The 27,308-nt window shown below is 41.8% G+C and overlaps 1 protein-coding gene across 3 annotated transcripts in view; it reads left to right on the top strand.

Moving 5' to 3' along the window:
* The window catches only part of LOC144681664 (protein Wnt-7a), a 48,511-nt gene extending 22,087 nt beyond the window's left edge, over nucleotides 1-26,424 (top strand). Inside the window, exons 4-6 of one of the 3 annotated variants that reach the window (XM_078543466.1) lie at nucleotides 2,346-2,817; nucleotides 3,397-3,462; nucleotides 25,725-26,424. In XM_078543466.1, coding sequence (XP_078399592.1) covers nucleotides 2,346-2,817; nucleotides 3,397-3,437 — 513 coding nt within the window. In that variant the 3' untranslated portion in view covers nucleotides 3,438-3,462; nucleotides 25,725-26,424. Of the gene's footprint in view, nucleotides 1-2,345; nucleotides 3,057-3,396; nucleotides 5,416-25,724 lie in introns of those variants that run through there. The other 2 variants (XM_078543465.1, XM_078543468.1) reach the window with 2 other exon arrangements.
* Nucleotides 26,425-27,308: the final 884 nt, after the last annotated feature.

The following is a 27,308-nucleotide window of genomic DNA, read 5'->3' as shown; positions in this document are numbered from 1 at the left end:
AATCTTGTATTTCACTCCAGTAATATAACTTAACCGCAGCTAAACCTGCACTTGGACCTGCACTAAGATAATCTTTCCAATTCCCACACCGAGATTTTAAGTTAGACTATCCATTATTGCATAATGAGATGTGGTCTGGTGTTGTGCAGAAGAAAGATACTTTCATCTCATCTGGGCTGCATTCAAAATCAGAATCCAAAAGCAGGACGATCCATCTCGGCCTCCTCCAGCATCACAGATGCCAGTCTTCAGCCAATTTGATTCACTCCACGTGATATCAAGAAATGGTTGAAGGCACTGGATACTGCAAAGGCTTTAGGCCCAGACAGTATTCTAGCAATAGTACTGAAGACTCGTGCTCAAGAACTTGCCGTACCCCTAGCCAAGCTGTCCAGTACAGCAACAACACTGGCATCTACCCAGCAATGTGGAAAATTGCCCATGTATGTCCTGTCCACAAAAACCAGGGCAAATTCAACCCAACCAGTTACCACCCCTTCAGTCTACTCTCAATCATCAGCAAAGTGATGGAAGGGGTTGTCAACATTGCCATCATGTGGCACTTATTCATCATTAGCCTGCTTATTGAAGCTCAGTTTGGTTTCCGCCAGGGCTGCTCAGCTCTTGACCTCATTACAGCCTTAGTCCAAACATGGACAAAAAAGCTGAACTCAAGAAGTAAGGTGAGAGTGACTGCACTTGACATCAAGGCAGCATTTGACTGAGTGTGGCATCAAGGAGCCCTAGCAAAACTGGAGTCAATGAAAATCAGGGGAAAATCTTTCCATTGGTTGGAGTCACACCTATCACAAAGGCAGATGGATATGCTTGTTGGAGATCAATCATTTCAGCTCCAGGACATCACTGCAGGTGTTCCCCAGGGTAGTGTTCTAGGCCCAACCATCTTCAGCTGCTTCATCAATGACCTTCCTTCCATCATAAGGTCAGAAGTGGGGATGTTCCCTGATGATTGCACAATATTCAGCACAATCTGAGACTCTTCAGATGCTGAAGCAGCCCATGTCCAAATGCAGCAAGACCTGGACAATACCCAGGCCTGTACTGATAAGTAGCAAGTAACATTCGCACCACACAAGTGCCAGGCAATGACCATCTCCCAAACCCCTTGACGTCCAATGGCATTACCATCGCTGAATCCCCCATTACAACATCCTGGGGGTTATTGACCCCAAAACTGAACTGGACTAGTTATTTAAATACTGTGGCTACAAGACCAGGTCAGAGGCTGGGAATTCTGTGGAGAATAACTCACCTCCTGACTCCCCAAAGCCTGTCCACCATCTACAAGGTACAAGTCAGGAGTGTGATGGAATACTCTCCACTTGCCTGAATGAGTACAGCTCCAACAACACTCAAAACGTTTGGTACCATCCAGGACAAAGCAGCCCTCTCGATTGGCACCCCATCTACCATCTTAAACATTCAGTCCCTGCATCACTGATGAACAATGGCAGCAGTGTGTACCATCTACAAGATGCACTGCAGTGACACACCAAGCAGCTTTGAAACCTGCAGCCTCTATGACTTGAAAGACATGGGCAACAGATATGTATATTAACACCACCACCTGCAAGTTCCCCTCTAAGCCACACACAATCCTGACTTGGAACTATATTACTGTCCCTTCACTGTCGCTGGGTCAAAATCCTGGAACTCCCTTCGTAACAGCACTCTGGGTATACCTACGCCACATGGACTGCGGCAGTTCAAGAAGGTGGCTCACCACCACCTTCTCAAGGGCAATTAGTGATAGGCAATAAATGCTGGCCCACACCTTGTGAAAGAATAAATGTTTAAAAATGGTGAAAGTTCTTAGTGCATTATCCAGTTCCCTAAAATGTGTTTAGTTTCATCTTGGTGCATATGGTTAGTGGCCGCCTGATTTAGTCTTTCTGTTTATCTAGAACAGGGAAAGCCATCAAATCAAAGCCCAGCACTGCCAGACAACATCCAAAGTGATGCTATAGATATAAACAGCATTAAAAAACATAATTGTAAAACTACCATTTCTGAGAAGGCTCTATATTATTCGTAACTTTTTATTGGACTTCTATTCGACTACTGTCATCCTGATTTTTGATAGTGACTTAGTATTGTTACAGTTTCTGACTTTCAGTTGGATTGTGGTCAGAAATTTGAAGATGGACTGATTCTTCTGCCTGGTTTGCTGAACCTCATTGATCTATACTGCTTTTTCATCTCACCAGCGCCCAGTCAAACAGTGTCAGAATGCATTTAAGGTTCTTAAAATTTGGTGTAATACAGCAAAGGCTGACAGTTTTATTGTGGATTTGGTTACATGTATTGCATTTACTTTATTCTAGATCCTCGGAGAAAATATGAAATTAGAATGCAAATGTCATGGAGTGTCTGGATCGTGTACCACTAAAACATGCTGGACAATGCTTCCCAAATTCAGAGAACTGGGCTACATCCTGAAAGAGAAATACAATGAAGCAGTTCAAGTTGAACCAGTAAGGACGCATCGAAACAAGCGACCAGTCTTCTTGAAGATTAAAAAGCCACTTTCATACCGTAAACCAATGGTTACAGACTTGGTGTACATTGAGAAATCTCCTAACTACTGCGAGGAGGACCCAATCACCGGGAGTGTTGGGACACAGGGAAGAATGTGTAACAAGACAGCCTCACAAAATAACAGTTGTGATTTGATGTGTTGTGGACGAGGATACAACACTCACCAGTATTCCAGAGTCTGGCAGTGCAACTGCAAATTCCACTGGTGCTGTTATGTCAAGTGCAACACCTGCAGCGAAAGAACAGAAGTTTATACATGTAAATGAAATTGAATCTTTTATAAGGAGGAGAGTCATACCCTCCAAAGAAAATATTCCTAAATTTGCACATGATCTCAATCTAGTGGCTGTGAGTTTGCAAATAATGTCTCGCTTTCCTATAGAATGCAAAAGCTTGAGGATCCCTGTCCGATAATGTTGCCAGATTGATGAGCCTAGCTGGATTACAAAGAAAAGCACCTGTTGCCATCTCCATAAATATACCACACAGAATTCAAATACGTAAACCCTATTTCAATTAGTGCATTGAAATAAGTCCAGGTCTGTACAGAAAATGGCACAAGGTTGAAAGAGCCATAGTGAAATTAGCAGTAACTTGGCTTGAAAAAAAAACCCCTTTAAATGTGGACTATAAACAGGACAGGGTTGACAATGCCCCTGTGAGAATTTCTGCTTTGAGTGTGGATTATGCAGATTTAGGTTTCTGCATTTGTGAAAAGCTTCTGCTTGTCTTGCCTGTCTGGATCTCACAGGATTTGCTACAGCAAGTATTACTGTTTTCAGTTTCCCATAGACACTGACTTATCAGCTTTTTCTTTTCTGCCACATTTTTTCACAGCCATTAAGAACACCATGGTGGACTGGGGCACTTGGACATAATGACTGACTATACCAGCAACATTAAGTAAATAGTAACGACAATATTTAACAATATATTTAGAGAAAAAGAAACTAATATTAATTTATTTAAAAAGAACTTTACTTGGGATACTTCCGCAAAAAAAGAGTTTTACTTTCTTTGTGGAATAATTTCTTTAGATACAGCAAGAATTGGATTTGTTTGGCTGTATATATTAGGTTTTGCTCGGATATTTCTAACAGCTGTTTGCAGGAATGTTTTGTGTCCTGCAGCATCAGGCTTTTTACTGACAAAAGCAGGCATCTTTTGTAAATCTTCTGCTGTTTTGCTGCTAGTTGTCTGGAAAATCAAACTGGTTGTGATCATTTAAACTACTGTAAAAACTTGATTATTTTTCAGTTTGAAATTTGAACTAATTATGAACCATTTGAACTAAAGATTATCAAATTTGATACTCCAGACAAATCCCATCATGTGGAAAAAGGAACCATAGGTTAAGAGAATATATTTTGTAAGAGACTATTTTTATATGAATATTTTATTTATACTGTTTCTGCTTGTATAACTCTATAACCAGTACTTTTCTTAAAACAGGCATAAAAGCTGTGATTATTTGTAATAGATCTGAGGGAATTTAATAGCATTAAGACTGATTAGTTTATGGACAGAACAGCAGCAAGCTGGATAGATTCAGATTCAAATGGTAGATGCGTCAAAAATGCACAATGAACTTTCTTAGATTAGTTCTATCCGGATGTGTGTGTACAAACTGGCTCATTATTGCATTTCAAACTGCAGAACATGCAAAACAAGAACAGGGTATGTAGCATCAATTTTGTTAGTTGGCTTGAATTCATGATTGGTATTAACTGGATACTCATTTATCCCTTTCAGAAAAAAATTGAAATTGCTTCCCGCATGCGTCAGTCATTAAAATGTGGGGTTATGACTAGCAAATGTGCTGTGTGTGCTTTGAGATAAAGCTCCATATTGTGAAAGTGTCAAATTGATTTCGTCATTGCCATGCTTTAGACTGTGACTGTACAAACTAGCACTATACACACTGTCTGATTCACACAGATAACAGACAGAGCTGTTATCTATAACAACAATGAAAAGTGGTCTATTTCTTTCATAAAGAATGCTGAGAATTCAAGAAGGTTTCACTACCAAGAACACATTCACTGTTTAGCATTTACAGCACAGGTAAATCTTCTATGTTTTTTGCTTTCAAGTGTACCAAAACTATTCAACTTTAAGATTCTACAGTATTATATAAGATCAAGAGTATGCAAAAAATTGCAGTTTGTGCTAGCTCCAAGATGTCCAGACTAAAATCCTATCAGATTTTGAAGCTTTTGGCTAGTTAATAAAATCACACTTAGTTAAAACAACTAATTTTCATGGACCAATATATACCAAACTATGCGCCCACTCTGATTTCTGCCCTTTCCAAAAATATTTGCAAGGCATTTTCATGTGTAATTCTGACACTGTTACCCAGGGAGTTTGTTTTAGATACATATATTATGTGTAATTATCTCACTAAAGCTGAACATTCACTTTTGAGAGCTGTCTTCCTGCCAAAAATGGAAAATTCAATACCAGATGTCATTGAAAAATTAACAATTAAAAAAAAAAGATTCTCAAAAGTATAATCTGCTTGTTTAGACATGTGTAAAAATACACACAAGAGTCCAGCAGCATTCATAATTTATTCCTCAGTCTTGACCATGATAATGCAGGTTACTCGATAGAAATTCTGGTCTGAATTTCTATGTGCATCTCAAACACAGGTGACGCAATTTATGCCATTTCACAATCTTACTCAGAAACAACATTAAAAATCTACAGTAGCATTTTAATTTGAATAACTGTCAGAAACTAAAGTACTGCTGTACTGTTTTATATAATTCCAGTACTGCAGCATTTAATAGTTTTAATGACCTTCTTTGTATAGTATAGAAGATTACCCAGTTTCATAAGTTGCAATACTTAGAGATCCACAAATTAAATAATTAGCATAAAGTGAATATAAACAGTAAAAGTTGTAAGTTTTCTCAGCTTTTTATGCTTATTTTATGTTCCTTTCTTCTTTAATCTATTTATGTAAGAATTTTTTTTCACTACCATACAGAATCACAGTTGTCTGCATATTTTTAAATCTGATATCAATCTAAGCCTGTCAACATATTTTCTAAATTAATCTGTATTTCCAAATGAAACCCATCAAGTTACCAATGGATGAAACCCATGTCCCGTGAAGATGAAATCTCTAATTGTCGACCTGAGAATATTTCAATAATCCTTAAGATACAAATGTGTTTGTTTAAAAAAGGTTTTGATGTCTCAGTCTAATAAGGCAAAATCTGAACAATAGTTAGTAAATGGTCAATGCTTCATTAGTTTATCAGCTCCTCAACCAAGTAGCCATGAAGACCAAACATAACATCTCATCTTTTAATAACAGGATGAAGGAAGACATTGCTAATAGCTGATGCTGATGATTATGCAGCTAAAACTGCCATTCTGATGACTTGCTTGGACAGGAGGAGTGGTAACAACGTAGTGATAGATTGTTCTTGCATCAGTCTGCCACAGTGACATCTGTTTTATTCAGAGCTCTACCACAAGTTGCTACAACAACGCCAAATTGCTTTAGAAAATGCTCTATAGTTGCTGAGAGAATCTTGACTGCCCATTACCGAAATGTTAACTATGCAAAACTAAGTAACATTTGGTAACCCTTTGTCTGAAAGTCACAAGTAATATAATGATTGGTATGGGGTGGGGGGAAAGAGAAAAAGTATATATAGCAGATGATTGTCATGTCTCTGCTTCTGGCTCCTGCTTTCTGCTAACAAATGCACAAGGGCAAAGGGGTTGTGAAACTATTTGGTTCACAATTACCTTATTCACACTGAAAATCAAACTGTATAGATCACTAATAGACAAAAAGCAGAGATTCTGTATCTGAAGTCCAGCCTCCCTTAACCAGGTCGTCTTGCCTTTGCACATTTTTGTCGTAAATGTGATGTAATGTATTGCAGGATGCTTTTAGCACTGCGTGATAGTAACATTATTTCCTCAAATTTGTCACTCCATCTATCTTCCGAGCAAGACATTAGCACTTCAACTGAAATTTCACAGGCCGCATTCCCAAAATTTTCAGAGTTACATGTTGTACAAATTATTGAAATGGTTGAATCCAGAACCTAAGTCATTTTTCATATTCCAGTACCCAAGTACAGCCAACAGTAGCTATTAAAACTAAAGCATTCACTAACTGCACTTTTCTTTTCAAGCTTATTTAAATTTTACTGCTCCAACACTTCACCTGGAATGGTCACAAATCAAAATGAAACAGGCCACATAAAAATTTTTGGTTCATCAGTTACAATTATTTAAAAATCATTGATTTGACAGAAGGTGAACAGTTAATTGTATTTATGTTTTCCTCCCCTTAATTGTAACATTCAAATTAGACTCCTTAAGCAAAGGGTTTTGAATGGTATATTGTAGAGATGGCATATTGATTGTTATCCCTATTTAGGTCTATTAAAAAGAGCATTTAATTGATGCAGAAGGAGTATAACCCTGGTCTCTGCAGACGGCCATTCTATTTTGACAAGTACATTCTCTAGAAGGAGTCTGAGTGTGAATTTCATTCCAGGAATCTGGTCTTCTGGTTACGTGTCTAGCACTTTAGTATTATCTGAAGAGGAAGAAAAATTCACACAAGCCAAATGGCAGATCTGTGCACCTAAAAATACTATCAAAAATCATATTAAATTTACTTTGGCAGAAATAAAGAAAACTACCAGGGATTCTGTTCATTATGTGGCACTTGAAACTCTAAAAAAAATAGCACGGAGGTACTGCAGCATTGTGTTTTTCACCAGGTTATCTTTTATACATGCCCCATTAATTATATTTATGATTTCAGCTTTAATTAAAGTCAAATTCATTTTATAATGAACATACGAACAAAGGAATTAAGAGCAGGAGTAGGCCACTTGGCCCCTCGAGCCTGGTCTGCCATTCAATAAGATCATGGCTGATTCAAATGTAACCTCAACCCCACATTCCTGCCTACCCCCGATGACCTTTCACATCCTCATTAGTCAAGAATATATCTAGCTTTGTCTTAAAAATATTCAAAGACTCTGCTTCCACCCCCTTTTGAGGAAGAGAGTTCCAAAGACTCACAACCCACTGAGAGAAAAAAATTTCTCCTCATTTCTGTCTTAAATGGGCGACCCCTTTAAACGGTGACCCTGAGTCCTAGATTCTCCCACAAGTGGAAACATCCTCTCCACATCCATCCTGCCAAGATCCCTCAGGATCTTAAAGGTTTCAATTAAATTGTCCCTTACTCTTCTAAATTCCAGTGGATACAAGCCTAACCTGTCCAGCCTTTCCTCATAAGACAACCTGCCCATTCCTGGTATTAGTCTAGTAAACCTTCTCTGAACTGCTTCTAACATCTTTCATTTACATCTTTCTTTGAATAAGGAGACCAGTACTGAACACAATACTCCAGATGTGGTTTCACCAATGCCCTGAACAACTGAAGCATAACCTCCCTACTTTTGTAATCAATTCCCCTCACAATAAATTATGACATTCTATTAGCTTTCCTAATTACCTGCTGTACCTGCATACTAGCCTTTTGTGATTCATGCACTAGGACACTCAGATCTCTCTGAATCTCAGAACTCTGCAATCTCTCACCATTTAGATAATAAGCTTCTTTTTTATTCTTCCCGCCAAAATGAACCATTTCACATTTGCCCACATTATACTCCATTTGCCAGATCTTTGCCTACTCGCTTAACCTACCTATGTCACTTTGTAGCCTCCTTATGTCCTCTTCACAATTTACTTTCCTACCTATCTTCATGTTGTCAGTAAACTTAGCAACCGTTCCTTCTGTCCCTTTATCCAAGTCATTTATATAAATTGTAAAAAGTTGACACCCTGGCACTGATCCATGTGGCTCACCACTTGTCACATCCTGCCAACCAGAAAAAGGTTTCTCTGTTTCCTGTTAGCTAGCCAATTGTCTATCCATGCCTATATGTTATCCACCACACCATGAGCTTTTATTTTCTGCAATAACCTTTGATGTGGCACTTTATCAAACGCTGTCTGGAAATCTAAGTACAGCACATCCACCGGTTCCCCTTTATCCACAGCACATGTGACTCCTTCGAAGAACTCCAATAAATTGGTTAAACAGGATTTCCCTTTTACAAAACCATGCTGACTCTGCCTGATTGCCTTGAATTTTTCCAAGTGCCCTGCTATAACATCTTTAATAATAGCTTCTAACATTTTCCCTATGGCAAATGTTAGGCTAACTGGCCTATTAATGAATAAGTGGATGTATGAAAATTCATACAATTTAAAAAATAATTTTAGATGTAGTTAATGTGTTCACTATAGGATATGTATTTTGATAAAGGTTGGTATATAATTTTGTGGAAAATGACTGAAATTTGACTTTTTGCCACTTGTCCTTCAGCCTAAAATTAGGATTTTATCATTTTTAAGCACTAAAAGCATGTTTGCCTCTCAATCTATTCATGAGTGATGGTTCAAACCCTTTATCCATTTTTCCCCCCCTATGGCCTGTATGAATATGCAAAAGGTGTTCAACAAAGTGATTTTGCCATCATACAATTTACTAGTTATCTGTAGCTAGCCACATCACAATTGAGTGCCTGACTGATGGCCATGATCAATTTTACAAGTTCCACAACATTCCATTTATGCTTATATCTTTTATTATTAGTTTGCTTGCCTGGACTAAGAACTATATTGAGCAGGAGATAAGCAGCAAAGAAACTGTAGAGACTGCATCACCAGCATATGCAGCACAGCCTCTGGTGTGATAATGTCCACCATTATCTTTAATATTCCCAATTGTTTCAATGTCATTTACCTGCTGCAGTTCCTAGAAGAAACAGAGATGCCTGATAGGCAGATGCTTTTCCTCTTATGATCATTTGGACCAGGTTATGCAAGTACAAAGTACCATCATTACACTACACCCATTTTGTTGCTAGTAGACTGGAATGACACATGTTATGATTCCCAAAGAGACTGATAACTTTAAAAAATAAATTGCATTTCCCAGTGACCAACTCAAAGGATCGCATGGCAAGACTTCACGTTTTAAGGCTTTTACTGTAACAAACACACTAAAATCAACCTAGGCTAAACATTTCTTAGTAGGTAACTAATACACTAAACTACAGAAAAGGTATTCAATATTAACTTCTTAACAAACTGAAAACTCCATGCCACATTTATACATGATATTGTACTCAGCAGAAATGTCATTTTGTGTTTAAAAGTCCCAAGCTCCTCCCATGTTTAGCAGGGTCTATTCTCCTTGCCCCACCAGGGTGAATCTTCCCGTGTCCTTTCAAACAAAGTCCACTTCACTCAATCTTCTGAGCATAATGAAATAATCTAGCCCCATAACAACTAGGTAGCTGTACATTATCTCTCACCTTTTAGCATCACATCTGATTACTGGAAGATATGGCTGGACAGACCTGGCTTCAAGCATTATCCTGTGAAAGTAGGGAACTGTACAGTCCTAGCTCCCTTAAAATTCCCTTCACTTCTAGAAAAAAGCTGCTATTAAAGCATTACAATAACAGAAATATCAGAATAACAATCCAATAAAACTTAAGATTGTAAAAGTAGCCCAATCAAAATGGTATACAGTAAAAGCAAAGCAAAAAGAAACAAAGACTTGCATTTATGTAATACCTTTCAGGACACCAGAGCATCCCAAAGCACTTTACAGCCAATAAAATACTTTTGGAGTATAGCCACTATTTTAATATAGGATACGCCGCAGCCAATTTTGCACACCACAAATTCCCACAAAAAAGCATTGAAATAAGTGACCAGCTGTTCTGTCTTTAGATATTGAATGAAGTATAAATATTGACCAGGACATTGGAAGAACTCCCCTGCTCTTCTTCGCAATATTTTTATGGGATCTTTACTTCCGCCTCAGAGGGAAGACAGAGCCTCAAGTTTAATGTTTCATCCGAAAGCCTGCATCTTCTGACAATGCAGTACTTCTTCAGTACTGCACCATAATGTCAGCCTAAACTATGTGCTCAGGTCTCTGAAGTAGGACTTGAACTCAACCTTCTGATTTAGAGGAAACAATAAAAACCACAACGGTACTTTGTGTAAGCAATAAATTTGTACTTCATTGATTTCTAAATAGGAAAGAATTATTTGAAGGTTTTGGCTTAAAGGGTAATAGATGGAAAATCATGGGCAGGTGAGTGCAGAGGTGGAATTTTTACCCCCAGGTTTTTTAGTTTGATTAAACCACCGTCTGAACCAAACCTGGTTTTTTGCATTTCTGTTAAAAAGACCTGAAGCAGTTAGTTTTTTGATGGAGTTGTATTTACAAACATAAATTTCATCACGTATTTCTTATAACACCTGTGTACACCTGGAATGAGACAGTATATGTGATTTATGGTGAACAGTCGTGAACTGCTTTGCTGGAGATTTGCCATACCTTAGTGTCTGTTACTGCACGGTTCTGTTTCAGACCCATCAATCCAGCTTAACACAGAAGCAAGCTGTAATTCTTTACTGATTTTTAAAATTTATTGTATCCTTCATGTAACATCCTTTAATAGAACCCTAGATGAAATTATTACCCTTTCCAATTTTTCACACAAAAAACTGCAGTTGCATTACAAATACAGAAATACAACTGAATATTCATCATAGCTAGGATATCTATAATCAAAGGTTCGGTTTAAATTGAATGAGCCCAACACATCAACTCAATTATCTGTTCAACTTTTTTACTACCATGCCACCTTAAAGCAATGTGCTGAGGCATCCAAGCCTCACTCCTTCTCTTGGGCATATTTGCTTTTCACTATTAATGCCTTCAAAGATTGGCTCTTTTGCATTCAGCCATAGTTCAGTTCCTCCGCATCCTGAACAAGTCAGGATCTCAACTGATCTCACATTGACAGTTCAAATAACTCCATCCCTTTCATACAAAAACTGCCCCCTCCTTGTGATTGACACTTCGGCTCCTTCTATACAATACGTTTGAGACTAAAAATTGGTTATATCCTTCTTTAGGATGCATAAGCAGCAGCAGGCCATCAATACACACTGGGCTTCAAGGTGAGCTGACATTGGACATCATTTACATTATTTCGGTGGCTGTGATGGTTACAAAGGCAGCTCACCCATTTTACTTAGATAAATGTCAGGCCACTTGCCTCACTGGGCAGTGATCCTAAGGTAAGCCCTGAGAATTGGAAGGGGGGGCGGTGTGGGGCGATCGCAAAATCAGGGATGTGGAGGAGAGTTCCTGCTCCTCCTGGTTCCAAAGCAATGTTTATTATTATTTTTTTTTAAATGACCATACATTGGCGCTTAGGTTTGCAGCAGCGACTGAAGGACTCCTTTTGCAATCCAATTTCTGCAAAGAGGCCTAAAATAGCTCCTAGGTCCCTTAGTTACACATGTAAGGAGCCTTAACAGCTCTCTTAGGCACCGACCAGTGAGTGTTGAAAAATGGTCTACCCCTGCATTGGGTTGGGTGTTTTTCAAGGGCTGTTGAAGCACAGGACATGTATGCCCAAATCTGTCCTTTATTATAAAATGGGCAAAACGGGCTCCAATTTTTACCTCCTAGTCCTCTACTATCAGAATCTGACAGAGCTCCTGTAACTTGGTTGACATTTTGTTCTGGCAGAACCAGCATCGTGACATGATCTTACTAATGGAATCCCACAGCAGAAGAGAAAAATCTTATAAAGTTTTGGCTGGTTTGATAAGAATTCCTTAGGTGCATACCTTTACATACAGCTATAGATACTGTTAAGGATCTTATTATGAGTTTTGATTAAATAGTTATGGCCTATTAAAAATTAGAATGCAAGTTGAGAAATGATTTATAACTCTGAAACATTCTGTGTAACTTCTGTTTCAAGAAATCAGTAATTATGAGCAAACATCTTTATATAACAGTTTACAAAGGCTAAATCACAGAGATTTTGCGGTGAAGCTTTAAATTAAAAATGAGCGCAGTCTCGATCCGAAGAACATTATTTTGCAAAGTGAGAAAGTTAGTCATCAATCTTTATTCCGATACAGACCAAATTTATAAATGTCTTTTAAGGTCTAGCACTAAACTATAATTCATTTAGTTGGCCATGTATGAGGAATAATTCAAATTCAGTAAACCACAATCTTAAAACAACAGATTGTACTAATTTGTGCAAAAGGGAATGCCAATTTAAGATTTAGAGTCTATTGTAGGTTAATTGAGCATGACCCTAGCTTTTTTAAAGTTATTAGGTCCTGCTGATGTAACATCCATTTTACTGTTTATTGGACCTGAGGTAAAATGGGTACTTTAATTCCCATCCAGTAGCAGCATAAGTAATAATCCCAACATCCGGCCACAAAATGAAATTATGAGCTAGTTAAACAGCTGGAATTACACCACGAAGGATAGAGCAATCATTTATTGACCAATGTGGTTGAAGAATGAGCATTGCCAAATGAGGAATTAACAACTTTACTGATTAGGCCATTAAAGCCCTTATAGAAAGCTACAGGGATTGGAGTGGACATTTTTTGGGATTGATGGACACTCCCCCTCCGGCCCATCACAAGCACAAATTATCTGAGGAGGTGGCAGAAAGGGAGAATGTATTGTGTAAGTCCCATTGGTAACATAGCATAAAAGAGTCAGACCTTCAGAAATTTAACACTGCATTCATAAAAAGACCTCTCTTCATACATACAGCTTTATAGAATATACAGCACAGACACAAGTCATTCAGCCCAAATAGTCCATGCTGCCATATATACTCCATTCGAGCTTCCTCGATTCTTTGTGATCTAACTTGAAGGTTCACTATAGGTGAAGGTTCCAGGAATGAGAGGATTGTCCTGTGTTGGGAGGCTGAGTAAACTCTGAAGTTTAGAAGGATAAGAGGTGATTTCATTGAGACATACTAAAGGGGTAGACATTGAGAAGTTATCTCCTGGATAGGGAATCTAAAACACAGCCTCAGGATCTGATCATCTAGGATGATGAGGAGAAATTTAAAAAAAAATAATTCATGGGATTCATTCAGCAGCATTTATTGCCCTTGTTCAGAGGGCATTTTTAAGAATCAGCCACATTGCATGTAGGCCAGGACTGCAGATTTCCTGCCCTAAAGGACATTACAACAATCAGCATCTGACTTTTAATTCCTGCTTGTTATTGGATATCATCCCACCCATGGTGGGATTTGAACCCAAGTCTCCAAAGAATTACCCTGGGTCTCTGGAAATTAGTCCAGTGACAATACCACTATGCCACCAACTCCCCTTAGAGGCTTAGAAGCTGTGAGTCTTTGGAATTCTCTAACTTGAGGATTGTGGATTCTCCATCCTAGAGGATATATTCAAGGCAGATTTTTTTTGCCTCTAGGGACTCAAGGGATATGGGGAGTTGGTGGTAAAGTGGAGTTAAGACAAAAGATCAGCCATGATTGTATTGAATGGCAGAACAAGATTAAGGGGCTGTATGGTCTACTCCATCTCCTATTTATTATGTTCTATCAGCATAACCATCTATTCCTTTCTCCCTCATATGCTTATCTGGCCTCCTTTTAACTGCATCTATACTATTTGCCTCAACTACTCCCTGTGATAGTGAGTTCCACATTCTCACCACTTTCTGGGTAAAGATGTTACTTCTGAATTCTCTATTTATTTTCTTGGTGACTGTCACATGGTGATGGCCTTGAGCTTTGCTCTTCCCCACAAGTGGAAACATAAGCCAGAATTTTGAGCTCATCGGGCAGGCGGGCCTGGGAGCGGTCAGGAACCAGTCTGCCGCCCGCAATCGGGCCCCGACCACGATTTCATGCTGGCAGGCCAATTAAGGCCCGCCCAGGATGAAATGTGGCTCCACACTGGCCGGGGAGGGCCAAGCAGGGGTGGGGGCCTGTAAGCCGTTGAGTCCAATGGTGACTCAGTGGCAGGTTTAAAAGTAGCCCAGGGAACCCCTGGAAGGTTACCATGGAAGGATGTCTCCTGTGCTTTCACTATGGATTCGAGAGCGGCTGGACAAGGCAGGCAGGGGGGCAGGTTGGGTAGGCACTCGGCCCCCCCGCTTTTCTGATGAGTGCCTCGCTGTCCTCCTGGAAGAGGTGGCTGCCAGGAGGGACACCCTTGTCCCCAGGGATGGTGGGGGGGAGGAGGCCTCCACACCTCACAAAGAGCGCATGGGAGGAGGTTGCAGCAACGACGAGTAGCCATGACGTGGTGCGGTGCACCTGGGTGCTGTGCCAAAAGCGCTTCAATGACCTGCTGTGCTCAGGAAGGGTGAGTACCATCTTGGCATAGGTCAGTGTGCAGAAGTGTTAAGACGTGGCTATCCCCCTGTGGAGCTCAGGGGTGCTAGAGTCTGAGTGCCAACTGTCAATGATGCTGGAGCTGGCCAAGGGGGTGAGCCCGGGCTGCTTGGATTGAGGGCCTTGCGGCTCGAGCCCACGACTCAGCTGTGCCCTGACAGGTCCTCATCAGCTGGGGTTGGCCAGGCTGCAATGTCGCTGCAGATAGAGAGTGGACTATTCAATGCTCCTTTGTTGTTTCAGGAGAAGACGGCCCACAACAATATTGAAAGGTCGCTGACCAGCAGAGGCTCCGCTAACCTCCTAATCCTTTCCAGATATGAACAAGAAGCCCTGGAGCTTGAGAGCCAACCGGGCATGGAGAGGTGGGGTTGCCAGACAAAGGTAAGAGTGCAGTGCACAGAGGTGAGACTTTCAGTTTGTGCAACCATTCCAGTGTAGTCTCTTCATTGATGGAGCCTCAAATCTGGAGTCCCCATTGATCATTGAAAGATGATGGTATGTTGATGCAGATCTCCATTGTCTCACCAGGGTGCCTGGCATGCACAGTGACAGTGTGGTGTCTTTAACTAACGACATGTCCTTGTTCTCCCTTTCAGATTCACCAGCAAGTGTGCGCTTTGTGGATCCTGAAGAGCCACCCTCGACAGCGGGTTACCACCGAGCTTCTGTTGCATCTGCATCACACCTGCTCTCTAAAGCAGGCACCAGTGCAGGCACCAGCACCTCGGTGGGCATTAGATTGGCATCTAGTATCTCGGTGCACATTGGTGAGGGCACTTCACACTTGCTTGAGGTGAAGGTGGAGGCAGAGAGTGCCCAGGGCGCTTGCAGTCAGAGGACAGCTGGGGACCAGGACGATGCTCATGAAGGATGAAGGCTGATGATGAGCCTCTGGAGTCATCCATTAGGCAGCAGATGCTGGATGTCCCGTGAGATGTGCAGGAGGATTTGGCAGAGATCCATGAGGGATGCGTGCCAGGGTCTCCATGATGGACGAGTCCATGCGGAGCATCAGGGCTGCATTGACCCTCATGGCCGAGTGCAATACCTCCTCCATTGAGAGAGTGGAGACTCTCATGGAGACACAGCTCCAGGAACAGAGACAGGGGTTCCTGGGGTTGCGCTTGGCCCTGCAACCCCTCACACAGGCACTGACCTCTGGTGGTCAGTGTCCATGTGGGAGATGGATGAGGCACCCAGTATCGCAGCTAGGTGCCCGTCCATCAACGGTGAGCAGGGAGGTCCAGAGCGACCTCACGTTGGCACACGAGCTGCCTGCCATCTCTGTGGGCTCCTCTCAGGGTGCTCTAGATGATGGCTTCTCTGCCAATGACCGTAGCATCTGATGAAGCTGCGGTGACTGGGGAGATGCCAGCCATGGCACTGACCATTCCTTCCCAGGCGGGGCCAGCACAGGCTCCACTGGTCAGAGGATGACTGCCAAGGTCATCAAGGCCAACAAGACAGCAGAGTCAGCAGGCTGTCTCCAATGCAGTGGCAGCGAGAGGGAGCACCAAGACGTAGCACTCGCAAACGTAAGTTAAAGGCACCATGAGCACAAAAGGGACAGGTCACAGGTGATTTTATATTCATTTATGTTGACTTTATGGGCAGCAATTTTCGCTTGGCACACGGGCATGCACCCGACACGCTCGAGCGTGAAATGACGCATGTTGACATTGGCCGAGTGTGCCTTGCGATAGTTCGGGCCATTAGTTGATGCCATTAAGTAATCAATTAACTTAAATTTTTCGCTGGCTGTTCAACCTAACATTTGGTGGGCAAGCGAAAAGGCCAAGTGACCTTTGCATTTTTTTGGAAACCTCATCCATGGGCGGGATGAGGTCTCTAAAAGCAAATAAAGATAAAATAAAAGTTTTAAAATTGAATTAATAACATGTCCCTGCTCATGTGACAGGGGGGACATGTTTTATTACATTTTTATTTTCTTCATTTTCTTTTCTTAACAATGCTTCATCTCCCTGAGGCAGCTCTGCGCGAAGTTTGCACTCGGCCGGCTCTCCCTCCTCCCCCCATGCCACCCTGCTGAGCGCTGCTGCTCATGTTTCACGCTGGCTGGGCCTTGATCGTGGTCCGGCCCTGATTGCGGGCAGCGGTCGGCTTCCAGACTGCCCCTGCCCGCCCGCCAAGGGAAATATTCTGCCCTGTGTATACTGGTCTGGGGTTGAAGACCCGAGACGTTTATGTAAATATTATTAAACTGCCAGAATGAGACAAACTGTGTTTTTGTCATCATGGCCTGAGTATACTTCATCTTTTTATTTCATTGGTGCGGGGATCGCCAGTATGTAATGCTGGACGTAGGTGGCTTTGAACTTTATTGCACAGGCACTGAGTGTACTTTTTGTTCAAATGAAAGTGTCCTTTCAGACATCCGGAATGGAGGTGGTACCCCTGACATGCGGTTGAAGCTGATCTTTGGTAGCCTGGCTGAAGGAGTGTTGGATAAAGGTGTCCCTGCCTCCCTCCAGGTTACAGAGGTCTGGCTCCATGCCCTCAGTGTTCTCCTCACCGTGCACATCTTCTGACTCACTACTGGACTCATCACCTGTGGCCTGTGGAGCTGCTTCAAGATCCTCTTCCTCCAGTGGGTCCCCTCCTTGCTAATGCCAGATTGTGGAGAGCGCAGCATGCAACCACTATCAGTGACACTCGCTCTGAGGGGTATTGTCATGCTCCCCCTAAACGGTCCAGGCTTTGGAAGCGCATCTTGAGAAGACCAATGGTCCTCTCTATCACCGTTCTTGTGGAGACATGACTCGTATTGTACCGCTTCTCTGCCTCTGTTCTTGGGTGGCAGAGAGGCGTCATCAGCCACCTCTTCAAAGGATAGCCCTTGTCACCCAGCAGCCATCCAGCTAGTTGAGCTGGAGCACAGAAGAGCCTCGGTACCTGGGAGTGTTTCAGGATGTACGCTGCCAGGGTACCTTGCAGATACTTGCAGGATCTGCATCCTGTGGTCACACACTACCTGCACGTTCATGGAATGGAATCCCTTCCTGTTGGCAAAGGCACCTGGCTGACCCACTGGTGAATACTAGCGGTGGCAGAATGAGGCCGTTAAGTGGGCATCAATTAATGGGGGGACAGGAAGGCCATGCCCGAGTTTTCTCACCACGGACTTAATCAGAGTAGAGGCAGGAAAGTGACAGGGTTACCACCTGACACCATCCTGCCTGATTAAATTCTCCCACCACCAAACTTGCCACAGGGTAGGGCATTAAATTATGCCCTCTATGTCTACTCTATCAAGATTTTTCATAATTTTAAAGGCTTTCATTAGGTTACTGTTGTAAGGGCGGCCAAGTTGCTACAATTGATGATAGAGTTGATTAGCAGACAGCTCTTGGGTGGAAACATTAAGTTTATTTATAATGTACTCAGCAGCAACTACACGTGTGCTTTCAACTCCAACTCTATCTCTACACTAATTGCTGCAGTAGCCCATGCTACTCTTCTATTGGTTACTACAGGTCATGTGATCTTCCTTACAAGTATTATTCTTAAAGGCACATTTCACTAAACAAAACATAATGACTACATTCCTCCCCCTTTAACTCGGCTATACATATAATATTTACAAGTACAATTTTTTCAAGACAACATAATATTTACACTCGGTAAGGAATTTACAAGTTCAGTCTTTCAGGCGGTTTCCTGGTACGTGTGGAACATCGCAGTTTCACAGCTTCAGGTTCTTTGTCAGGAACCTTCTTTTCCGGAGTTGCCTGAACATCAGGTGCTTTGGTGGGTACTTACAGTTCTGTATCTTCAGCTCTTACAGGAACATCAGACATGCTTGTCCTGGGTTGAATATCCTCAACAGGAAACGCAGACCCGGTCATGATCACTAGTGGATCCAAATCTTGGTGATTTGTTTGTATCTTTAAATGGTCCACATGTTTACGAATGATCCGGCCTTCCACCTCCACGTGTTAAGATAGATGTCCAGTCACCGCATTTATGTCACCCAGTAACCACGTTGGCCCTTCTCCAAAGTTCTTCACGTATACCGGCTCTCCCACAGGAAACTTCTTCTTGCCTATGCCAGTCGTATCTAATTTTCTGGTTTCCCTGACTCCTTTCCACCTTCCCCTCTAAATTCCGCATTATTAAGCTCAATCTTGTCCTGAGACAGCGTTTCAACAATAACTCTGCAGGTGTGGCATCTGTTGTTGTGTGAGGGGTAGTCCTGTAATGAAAAAGAAAGTGTGCCAGCTTGGTTGCCAAGGAATCACCAGTTAGCTTTCTCATGCCTGCCTTGAACATTTGAACTTCCCTTTCGGCCAGTCCATTTGAGGAAGGGTGGTATGGTGCCAATTTTACATGAGTGATACCGTTAAGGCTGATAAACCGTTGAAACTCAGCACTCGTAAATGTCGTGCTGTCATCAGAAACAACTACTTCTGGTAGTCTGTGAATGGCAAAACTTTGACACAGTTTCTCAATTGTAGTGGCCGACGTCGGTGACTTCACCTCATATATGTGCAACTAGTTCGGATGGGCATCGACAATGAGCAGAAACATTGTTCCCAGAAAAGGTCCAATGTAGTCAATGTGTAACCGCACCCAGGGTCTACCTGGTGACTCTCATGGGTGTAATAGAGCTGTCACTGGCAACGTTTGCAGTTGCTGACATTGCACACAGTTCTTTATTAAACTCTCTATTTTGCCATCCATCTCAGGCCACCATAAATAGCTACGTGCTATGGTCTTCATTCGGGAAATTCCTGGATGGGTTAAAAGTGGTTCCCTTCCCTTTGGAGGAACTATCATTCACGCTGCCCACAATAAGATGCCATCTTGGCTGGTTACTTCATGTCTTCTGTTGAAGTACGGTTTCATTTCATCAGATACAGGCTCCTGTGACCAACTCTGTAACACTTGTTCTCGTATTTGAGATAGGACTGGGTCCTGACTTCTCCAGTCTCTGATCTGTTGACTGCATACCGCCGAGGAATTTAAGAAATTTAACAGTAAAACAAGTTCCTGTGGAACTGGGACATGCTCATCATTTTCTTGTAAAGGCAAATGATGAAGGGCATCGGCATTTGCGATTTGATTGCCAGGCCTATGTACGAAAGTATATTTGTATGCTGCCAGAATTAAAGCCCTATTAGCATTTCTGTATCTTCTTTCTAGTGCAGACTTTAATCTTGGCCGTCTTTTTGACTTCACTGTTGGCCAGGCTTCTCTCAGGTGCCAGCTTAACTTGTCTGAGCTCAGTGGCTGAGGCTCCCAAAATTTCATTATCTCTTTGCTTCTTGGAAAATTCTGTGACTTTTGCTTCCAAAGCCTCTTTGGCTTCATTTAGCTGATTCTTCAGCTCTCCCATCTCCTTTTTGTATTTGTTTGCTGCCTCTCGGAAAATTGAACATTGTTGTATCTTTTCCAACTCATCCTTCAGTTTAACAAAATCAAAAATACCTAGAAAAGCTCAACAGGTCCGGCAGCATCTGCGGAGAGGAACACAGTCAACGTTTCGAGTCCGAATGACCCTTCAACAGAACTTTTCCAGGTATTTTTGTTTTTGTTTTGGATTTCCAGCATTCGCAGTTTTTTGCTTTTATGCTTTCATCCTTCAGTTTGTTCAGAGAAGTGCTGAATTCTTTCTGTTTCTCTTCACACTTTTCCAGAGGTACAAACTCTGACCTGAGGGAATCTTGTAATGTGTAAAGGTCTTTCAACAGGTTTTCTGTTTCCCTATGAAGGTTGCTCACCTTGCCTTGAACTCTGTCATCAAGCAGGGTCTCTTTGGGATCCTTCTGTTGTTCTTCCAGGTTTTGACTTAAGACAGCCTGCATTTCTTCAGGTTGTTGAGTCCTTACACACTCCTTTTTCAAAACAGGAACGTTCCCAGCTTCCTTTTGGAATCTCAGTGACCAGTCATGGTTGACTTCTCCTAGCCAATTTCGCCCTAGAAGGCTTGGTCCTCTGCCTTTCAATTTCAACACTGGCAGCTTTGCCGATTGGCTTCCATAATGGACAGTTACTCTGCTTATGCCTTTTACTTGAATGTCTTCACCCGTATATGTTCTGAGCTTGGCAATTGTTTCTTCTAAACTTAATTGATGTTCACCATTATTCAGATATCTGAAGGTATGTTCCCCAGTTACTGTAGTGGAAGCTCCTGTGTCCACTTCCATTCTAACAGGTTTGCCATTTACTTTCACTGTGACAAATATTGGTTCTGTCTTTCCAACTTTCAGATTAAACAACGAGTAAGCGTCTGAATTTGTTGTTTCAGGCTCTTCTACATTGTAGGTTTCATTGGGCTTCTTCTTTTGTTTACAAGCCTGCTTGAATCTTTCCTTGCATTGCCTCGTCATATGTCCATTTCTGTGAGAATAATAGCATTTGATTTTTTTAAACTGCCAATCACTAAAGGACTGCTTGTTTCCACCTCTATTAAAATTATTCTTCAATTTCACTGCTAAGTTATTTTTCTTTATTCTTCAGCTAGTGAGTCTGTTACCCGCTTCTCGGCAGAATCTTGCATTTTCACACCCTTTTCGGCTGGGGTTTCCTGCCTGATGTGGAGGACGACACCATTTTGCGCACTTTGTATTGATTTTGAATCTCTTACTGCACTTTCCATGACCAAATTCACTTCGGACAATAATTTTTTCTAAATACTGTCCTCATTCATACCACACACTAAACGATCACTGAGCATGTCGCTTAGTCGCATCGAACTCACACTGTTCCATTAGCTGCTTTAAATTTGCCATGTAATGTGCAATTGTCTCATCTGTATTTCAAGAATTAAACTTGAACCTCTGCATCGTGACTGAGGGCTTTGGTTGAAAATGACTCTTCATGAGGTCCACCAATTCATTGAAATTTTTCAAATATGGGGCATTGGGTGCCATCAAACTTTGAATCAGACTGTAGGTTTTGCTCCCACAAGTACTCAAGAGGATTGCTTGCCTCTTTTTTTGCCCCATAATCTCTTTCGCTTGAAAAAAAGAACATGAGGCATTCTATGTGATGAGACCAATCAACTGTGGCTGGTTCAAAAGGATCAATTCTCCCAAACTGCGGAATTTTGAGAGAGGATAACTTCTTCAATTCTAACAGAGCTTGTTACTGCCGATTTCTTTCTAACTAGATTTCTTTCTGTTCACTCCTGTTTTATCTTCATCACCAGTTTGTTGTAGGGTGGCCGAGTTGCTACTATTGATGATAGAGTTGATCTGCAGAAACTTCTTGGGTGGAAACATTAAGTTTATTTACAATGTGCTCAGCAGCAACTTACACGTGTGCTTTCAATTCCAACTCTATCTCCACACAAAATGTTGAGGTAGTTCATGCTACTCTCCTATTGGTTACTACAGCTCATGTGATCTTCTTTACAAGTATTATTCTTAAAGGTACATTACACACAAAACAAAACCATAATTACTACAGTCACCTCTTAGCTTTCTCTTTTCAACCTTTCAACCATATATCAGCCTGATATATGACACCTGTTACATTACCCTTGTCTATTCTTTCCATTACCTCTTCAAATAATTCTATCAGCTTAGTTAAGCATGATTTAGCCTTTTGCAATCTGTGCTGACTATTTTTTCATATTTTTTTGTCTGTGTCTGGCTCTTCTAACACTTCTTTACACATAGATTTCAATTTTTTCCTATCACAAGCTTAAGGTGACTAGTTTATATTTCCCATGTTTTATTCTATGTCCTTTTTGGATAGAGGAACAACATCAACTGTCTGTCAGTCCTCTGGCACTAGTCCCTCTTCTATGGAACTTTCATATATATAAATTTTGCCTCTGTTATCTGCCCCCTAGTTTCCTTGAGTATGCATGGATGCATAACATCTGGACCTGGGATTTTATTATCCTCTTTTAGTTTTGTTGGTTTGTCAATTATTTTCTCTCTTTCTATCCCAACTGTATTAATATTGCCTTTCAGTTCATTTTCTAGTGAAATTAATATTTTGCCATCTTTTGCTTAGTAAAAGCAGAGGCAAAGAAATTATTCCATATTACTGCAATTTCTCTCTTGTTACCTGTGAATTTATCTTACTCATCCTTTAATGTCTCTATCTCTGCTTTAATTTTCCTACTATCATGTATTTGTCTATTGAAAATTCAATCATTTCTCTTTATATTACATGATAACTTGATTTTGCAGTTTCTCATTGCCTCCTTGATGTTTTCTAACTTCTCTCCTATGTTGCTCATGTTCCCTTAGGTCCTCTTTCCTTTTAGTATCAAAGTGCTTCCTATATTTATTTAGATTCAATTTTCATTTCGTTCTTTATTCACCCATGGTGCCCCTTAATCAGTTGGTTTGTTTTTGACTTTTAGTGAAATACACTTCTCTTGAACTCCATTGTTTAATTTTTAAGGATTTCCCATTACTTTTCTGTCTCTTTGTTTTTCAAGATTTTCTACATCTGCTACTCACCTGTGGATTTATATTTTTTCTTCCAATTTCCTTCTACCATTATGGTGATGGATCCCTTCTTTTAACTTAATCCATATGGATTACTGTTAGTTATATATTTTTTCTGCTACCATTGTGTTATCTTTAACCAGAACAGTTACTTCACCTCCCCTCCTTCCTTCCCTTTCCATCCTAAATATGTTATATCTGGCAATATTCAATTGTGAGCCCTGTTTTCTACATCGTTATTCAGTTACCTATTATCCCTGCTGTGTTTTGATCCTCTTTACAAATTATTGCCTCCAGGTCATTCATACTCGGGACATTTTTGTGCAAACAATTTCAATTGTTTTTATTTGTTAATCGTCTCTCTGCTTTTTGTAGTTATTTCCCCCTTTGTGTTCTGCTTGCACTGCCACGTCTTAATTAATTAATGCTTTTTATCTTTAGCTTAATTCTTGAAATAGTTGGTCGCTTCATGTCTAGATTTATTCAAATATTACATTTAACTTGGTGATATGAATATTCTTTATGTCTTGCAATGTTGTCTTATTAAGAGACTGTTCCACAGATACACATTCGCATGGAGTAGTATCACAGGGACTCAGGAAATGTAAACAATGATTCAGGTTGATTACTTAAGGCAGTAACTTGATATTTTCTTTATTCCTCTCTCGTGAATGGAAGAATAGACAACTGCCACAGTCAATGTTACAACATCTAATAGCATCCTGTGCCAATCCCTCGGCTGGATTTTCAAAGGTCTTTGGGGTTGGGACCAGGCGTGGGCTCCAGGACAGTTCGTAAATTTCAACAGGCTGGCACGCAGGGTGAGGGGGTGGGGGCGGTGGGTGGAAATGGGGAAAACCCCTTGCCGCAATTAACAGCTCATAAAGTTCCTTAAAAGCTTGTTAAGGGGCCTGTCTGATGGAGAATGCTATTTTAAATCTTTATTTCAGTGAACCCGAACAGTTTAGTGTATGTTAGTGCCCAGCTATGGATTCGTTGCAGGAACATGGGAAAGTTACTTTGAACATGTGCAGGATTGAATTTTGATGGGCCAACTGGCACCGGTTCTTATTGATTGGCTCACGGGACGTGGGTGTCGCTGGCTAGTTTATTGCCCATCCCTAATTGCCTTTGAGAAGGTGGTGCTGAGCTGCCTTCTTGAACCCTGCAGTCCATGTGGAGTAGGAACGCCCACAATGTTATTAGGAAGGGAGTTCTAGGATTTTGACCCAGCGACAGTGAAGGAACGGTGATACAGTTCCAAGTCAGGATAGTGTGCAGCTTGGAGGGGAACTTACAGGTGGTGGTGTTCCCATGCATCTGCTGCCCTTGTCCTTCTGGGTGGTAGAGGTCAAGGGTTTAGAAGGTGCTGTCGAAGGAGCCTTGGTGAGTTGCTGCAGTTCGAGCCCAGTACCTGCATCTAGCCTGCATGGCAACTTTCATCCCCATCGATGGTGCTGACTCTCTAAGGAGCTACTTGCTCTCTTCAGCAAGGCAGTGGCAATTCCTAACATGACTGTCGCCTGCCTTTGCCACTGGTGCCAGGCAGACAGGTCACACCTCTTGGAGGTGCTTGATGCCTCTAAATCGACGCTGACCTGGGCCAGAATTTTACGTTCGGCGTGTGGGCGCGCGCCTGACACGCCCGAGCATAACATGATGCGCGATGACGTTGGGCGCGCATCCCGATGTCATCGCGCACTCGCATGATATCTCGTTCAGCGGGCATGCTCCGGATTCGGCTGCACACCCGCTGATAATTGAAAGGCCCATTAAGGCCATTAACAAAGAAATTAACTTGAAATTTGCACTGCCCATCCAACCTCACGGTTAGCGGGCAGGCGAAAAGGCCAAGCGGCCTTTACATTTTTTAGGAAACCTCATCCACCAGCCGGATGAGGTTTGCTGAAACTAATACACATTAAATAAAAACTTTATTTTGAAATTAAAAACATGGCCCATCTCATATGTCACAGTCACATGAGGGGACATGTTTTATTAAATTTTTATTGTCTTTATTAATTTTTTAAAAAAGTGCTTCAATCTCCCTGAAGCAGCTCCCTGAAGCGCTCTTTTGTGTGCGTATGCGAACTGCGCGCCAGGCCCGCTCTCCCTCCTCCCCCCACCCGCATAGGTAGCGCTGAGTGCTGCCGCTCGCGATCCACACAGGGCGGGCCTTAATTGGCCCTCCCGTGTGAAATCACAGAACAGAGACAATCGCGGGAGGCAGTTGGCTTCCCGACCGTCCCTGTCCGCTCCCACCGAACTTGCTCGATGAGGGAAAAATTCTGGCCCTGGTCTCCTGCCCAATGTCAAATTGGGACATTTGAATTTAAAAATAGCATTGCGAGAACGGCGTAGTGCACGGACAGGGTAGGGATGTGGAATTCAACCGGGTATAGATTCCCAATCACACTTTGAAAATCTGGCCCTCTACCTCTGACAGGTACCAGCATGTCTATGCAGACCTCGCAGGTTAAGAAGATAGTACAGGATGAAGGACAGTGCATGGGTGAGGAGGAGCAACTGGTGGTGGCTGTAGAAAGCCAGTTACCTTGAGCTGCATGGTTCTGACCTCTTCTGTAACACCTCAGAATTCGGAGCAGCCAAGGTCTTCATACAACCATGGACCACATCGAAGGAGGATTGTCTGTAAAAGTCATTTTTTTCAATGTCAAATGTCTTTCAAGATACGAAGACGAGCGTAAAGAAAATCACCAGCTGAATCAATGCAGTTGTGGACGAATGGTTGTGCTTACTGCAATCTACTGTGTAGGAATGGTGATTTAGAAAGGAATCACTTCGAAAATGTTCCATATCACACATCTGAAATAAACCACATTTACACACCACACAATACATGAAATTTAGGGAATTCAGAAGAAACTTCTTTACCCAGAAAGTGATGAAAATGTGGAACTCGCTTCCAATGGGAGTGAATAAGGCAAATAGTGTCGATGCATTTAAGGTGGTGGGCAGGGGAGGTTGTCTGGATGAGCAAGTGAAGGAAAAGGGAATAAAAGGTAATGCTGATAGAGTTAGCTAAGGGAAGCTGGGGGGAGAATCTATTACAGCATAAAGGCTGGCATGGACTGGTTGGAACAAATTGGCCAGTTCTTATGCCGTAAATTCTATGTAATCCTATGAAATAAATGCACCACATTTGACTTGGACATTTTTCAGAGTTCTTGTGTGCTTGTCCCTTGTTAGAAAAAAAAAATTCCTTTTATATCTTGCCTTTCACATCCTAAATAGGTCACAAAGTTCATCCCAGGCACCAATTTACCTTTGAAGTGTTGTCACCAGTGGGATATAGGAATGTTGACTGAGGGATTATTGTTGACAAAGACATTGGAAACCTTACTTCTTCTTCAAATGGTGCTAAAGGATCTCTTACATCCATCAGATGGACAACCTCAATTTATCAGCATTCCTGAAATACAGCTTCCTCAACAGAGCAGCACTCTCACAACACTACACTGAAGTATGAGTCTAGGCTATGTGCTCACATGTCTGGAAAGGGGATTCAACCCATGAATTTCTAACTTAGTGACAAGACCGCTATCACTGGGGTGAGAACCTAAATTAAAGAACTGCACAGGAAATGTTGAGGATGGTGGTTTGGGCATGGTACCTTCGCAGATATGGGGCTGGATTTTCAACATGTTGGTGAGACTACACAGAGCTTTAAAAAAGGCAGATGGGATCAATTCCGGGATTCCCACCCCCATTCCTGGCAGCCCCAATTTCAGCGGCATGGGATAAGAGTGCGGGCTCACTACATTCCCGACCTGCCTGGCTTCATTGCGGGTGTAGGCACCTCCTAGTTTCATGAAGTCAGGCCAGCTTCTCCACGACTTGTGGTTCATGGACTCTCAGATGTGTCATGAGCCATAGTCTGGATGTGGGAACCTTTTGAAAGATAACTTCCAAAGATCTTATCCATGTCCCCCCATGCCAACTCATGCCCCTACCCACCTCCAATGGCCCCTCACATCCTCCATGCCAACACATGCCCTCACCAACCCCA

Source organism: Cetorhinus maximus, chromosome 6 (assembly GCF_964194155.1).
Source record: "Cetorhinus maximus chromosome 6, sCetMax3.hap1.1, whole genome shotgun sequence".
Lineage (NCBI taxonomy): Eukaryota > Metazoa > Chordata > Chondrichthyes > Lamniformes > Cetorhinidae > Cetorhinus > Cetorhinus maximus.
This window is presented reverse-complemented; position numbering and strand designations above follow the sequence as displayed.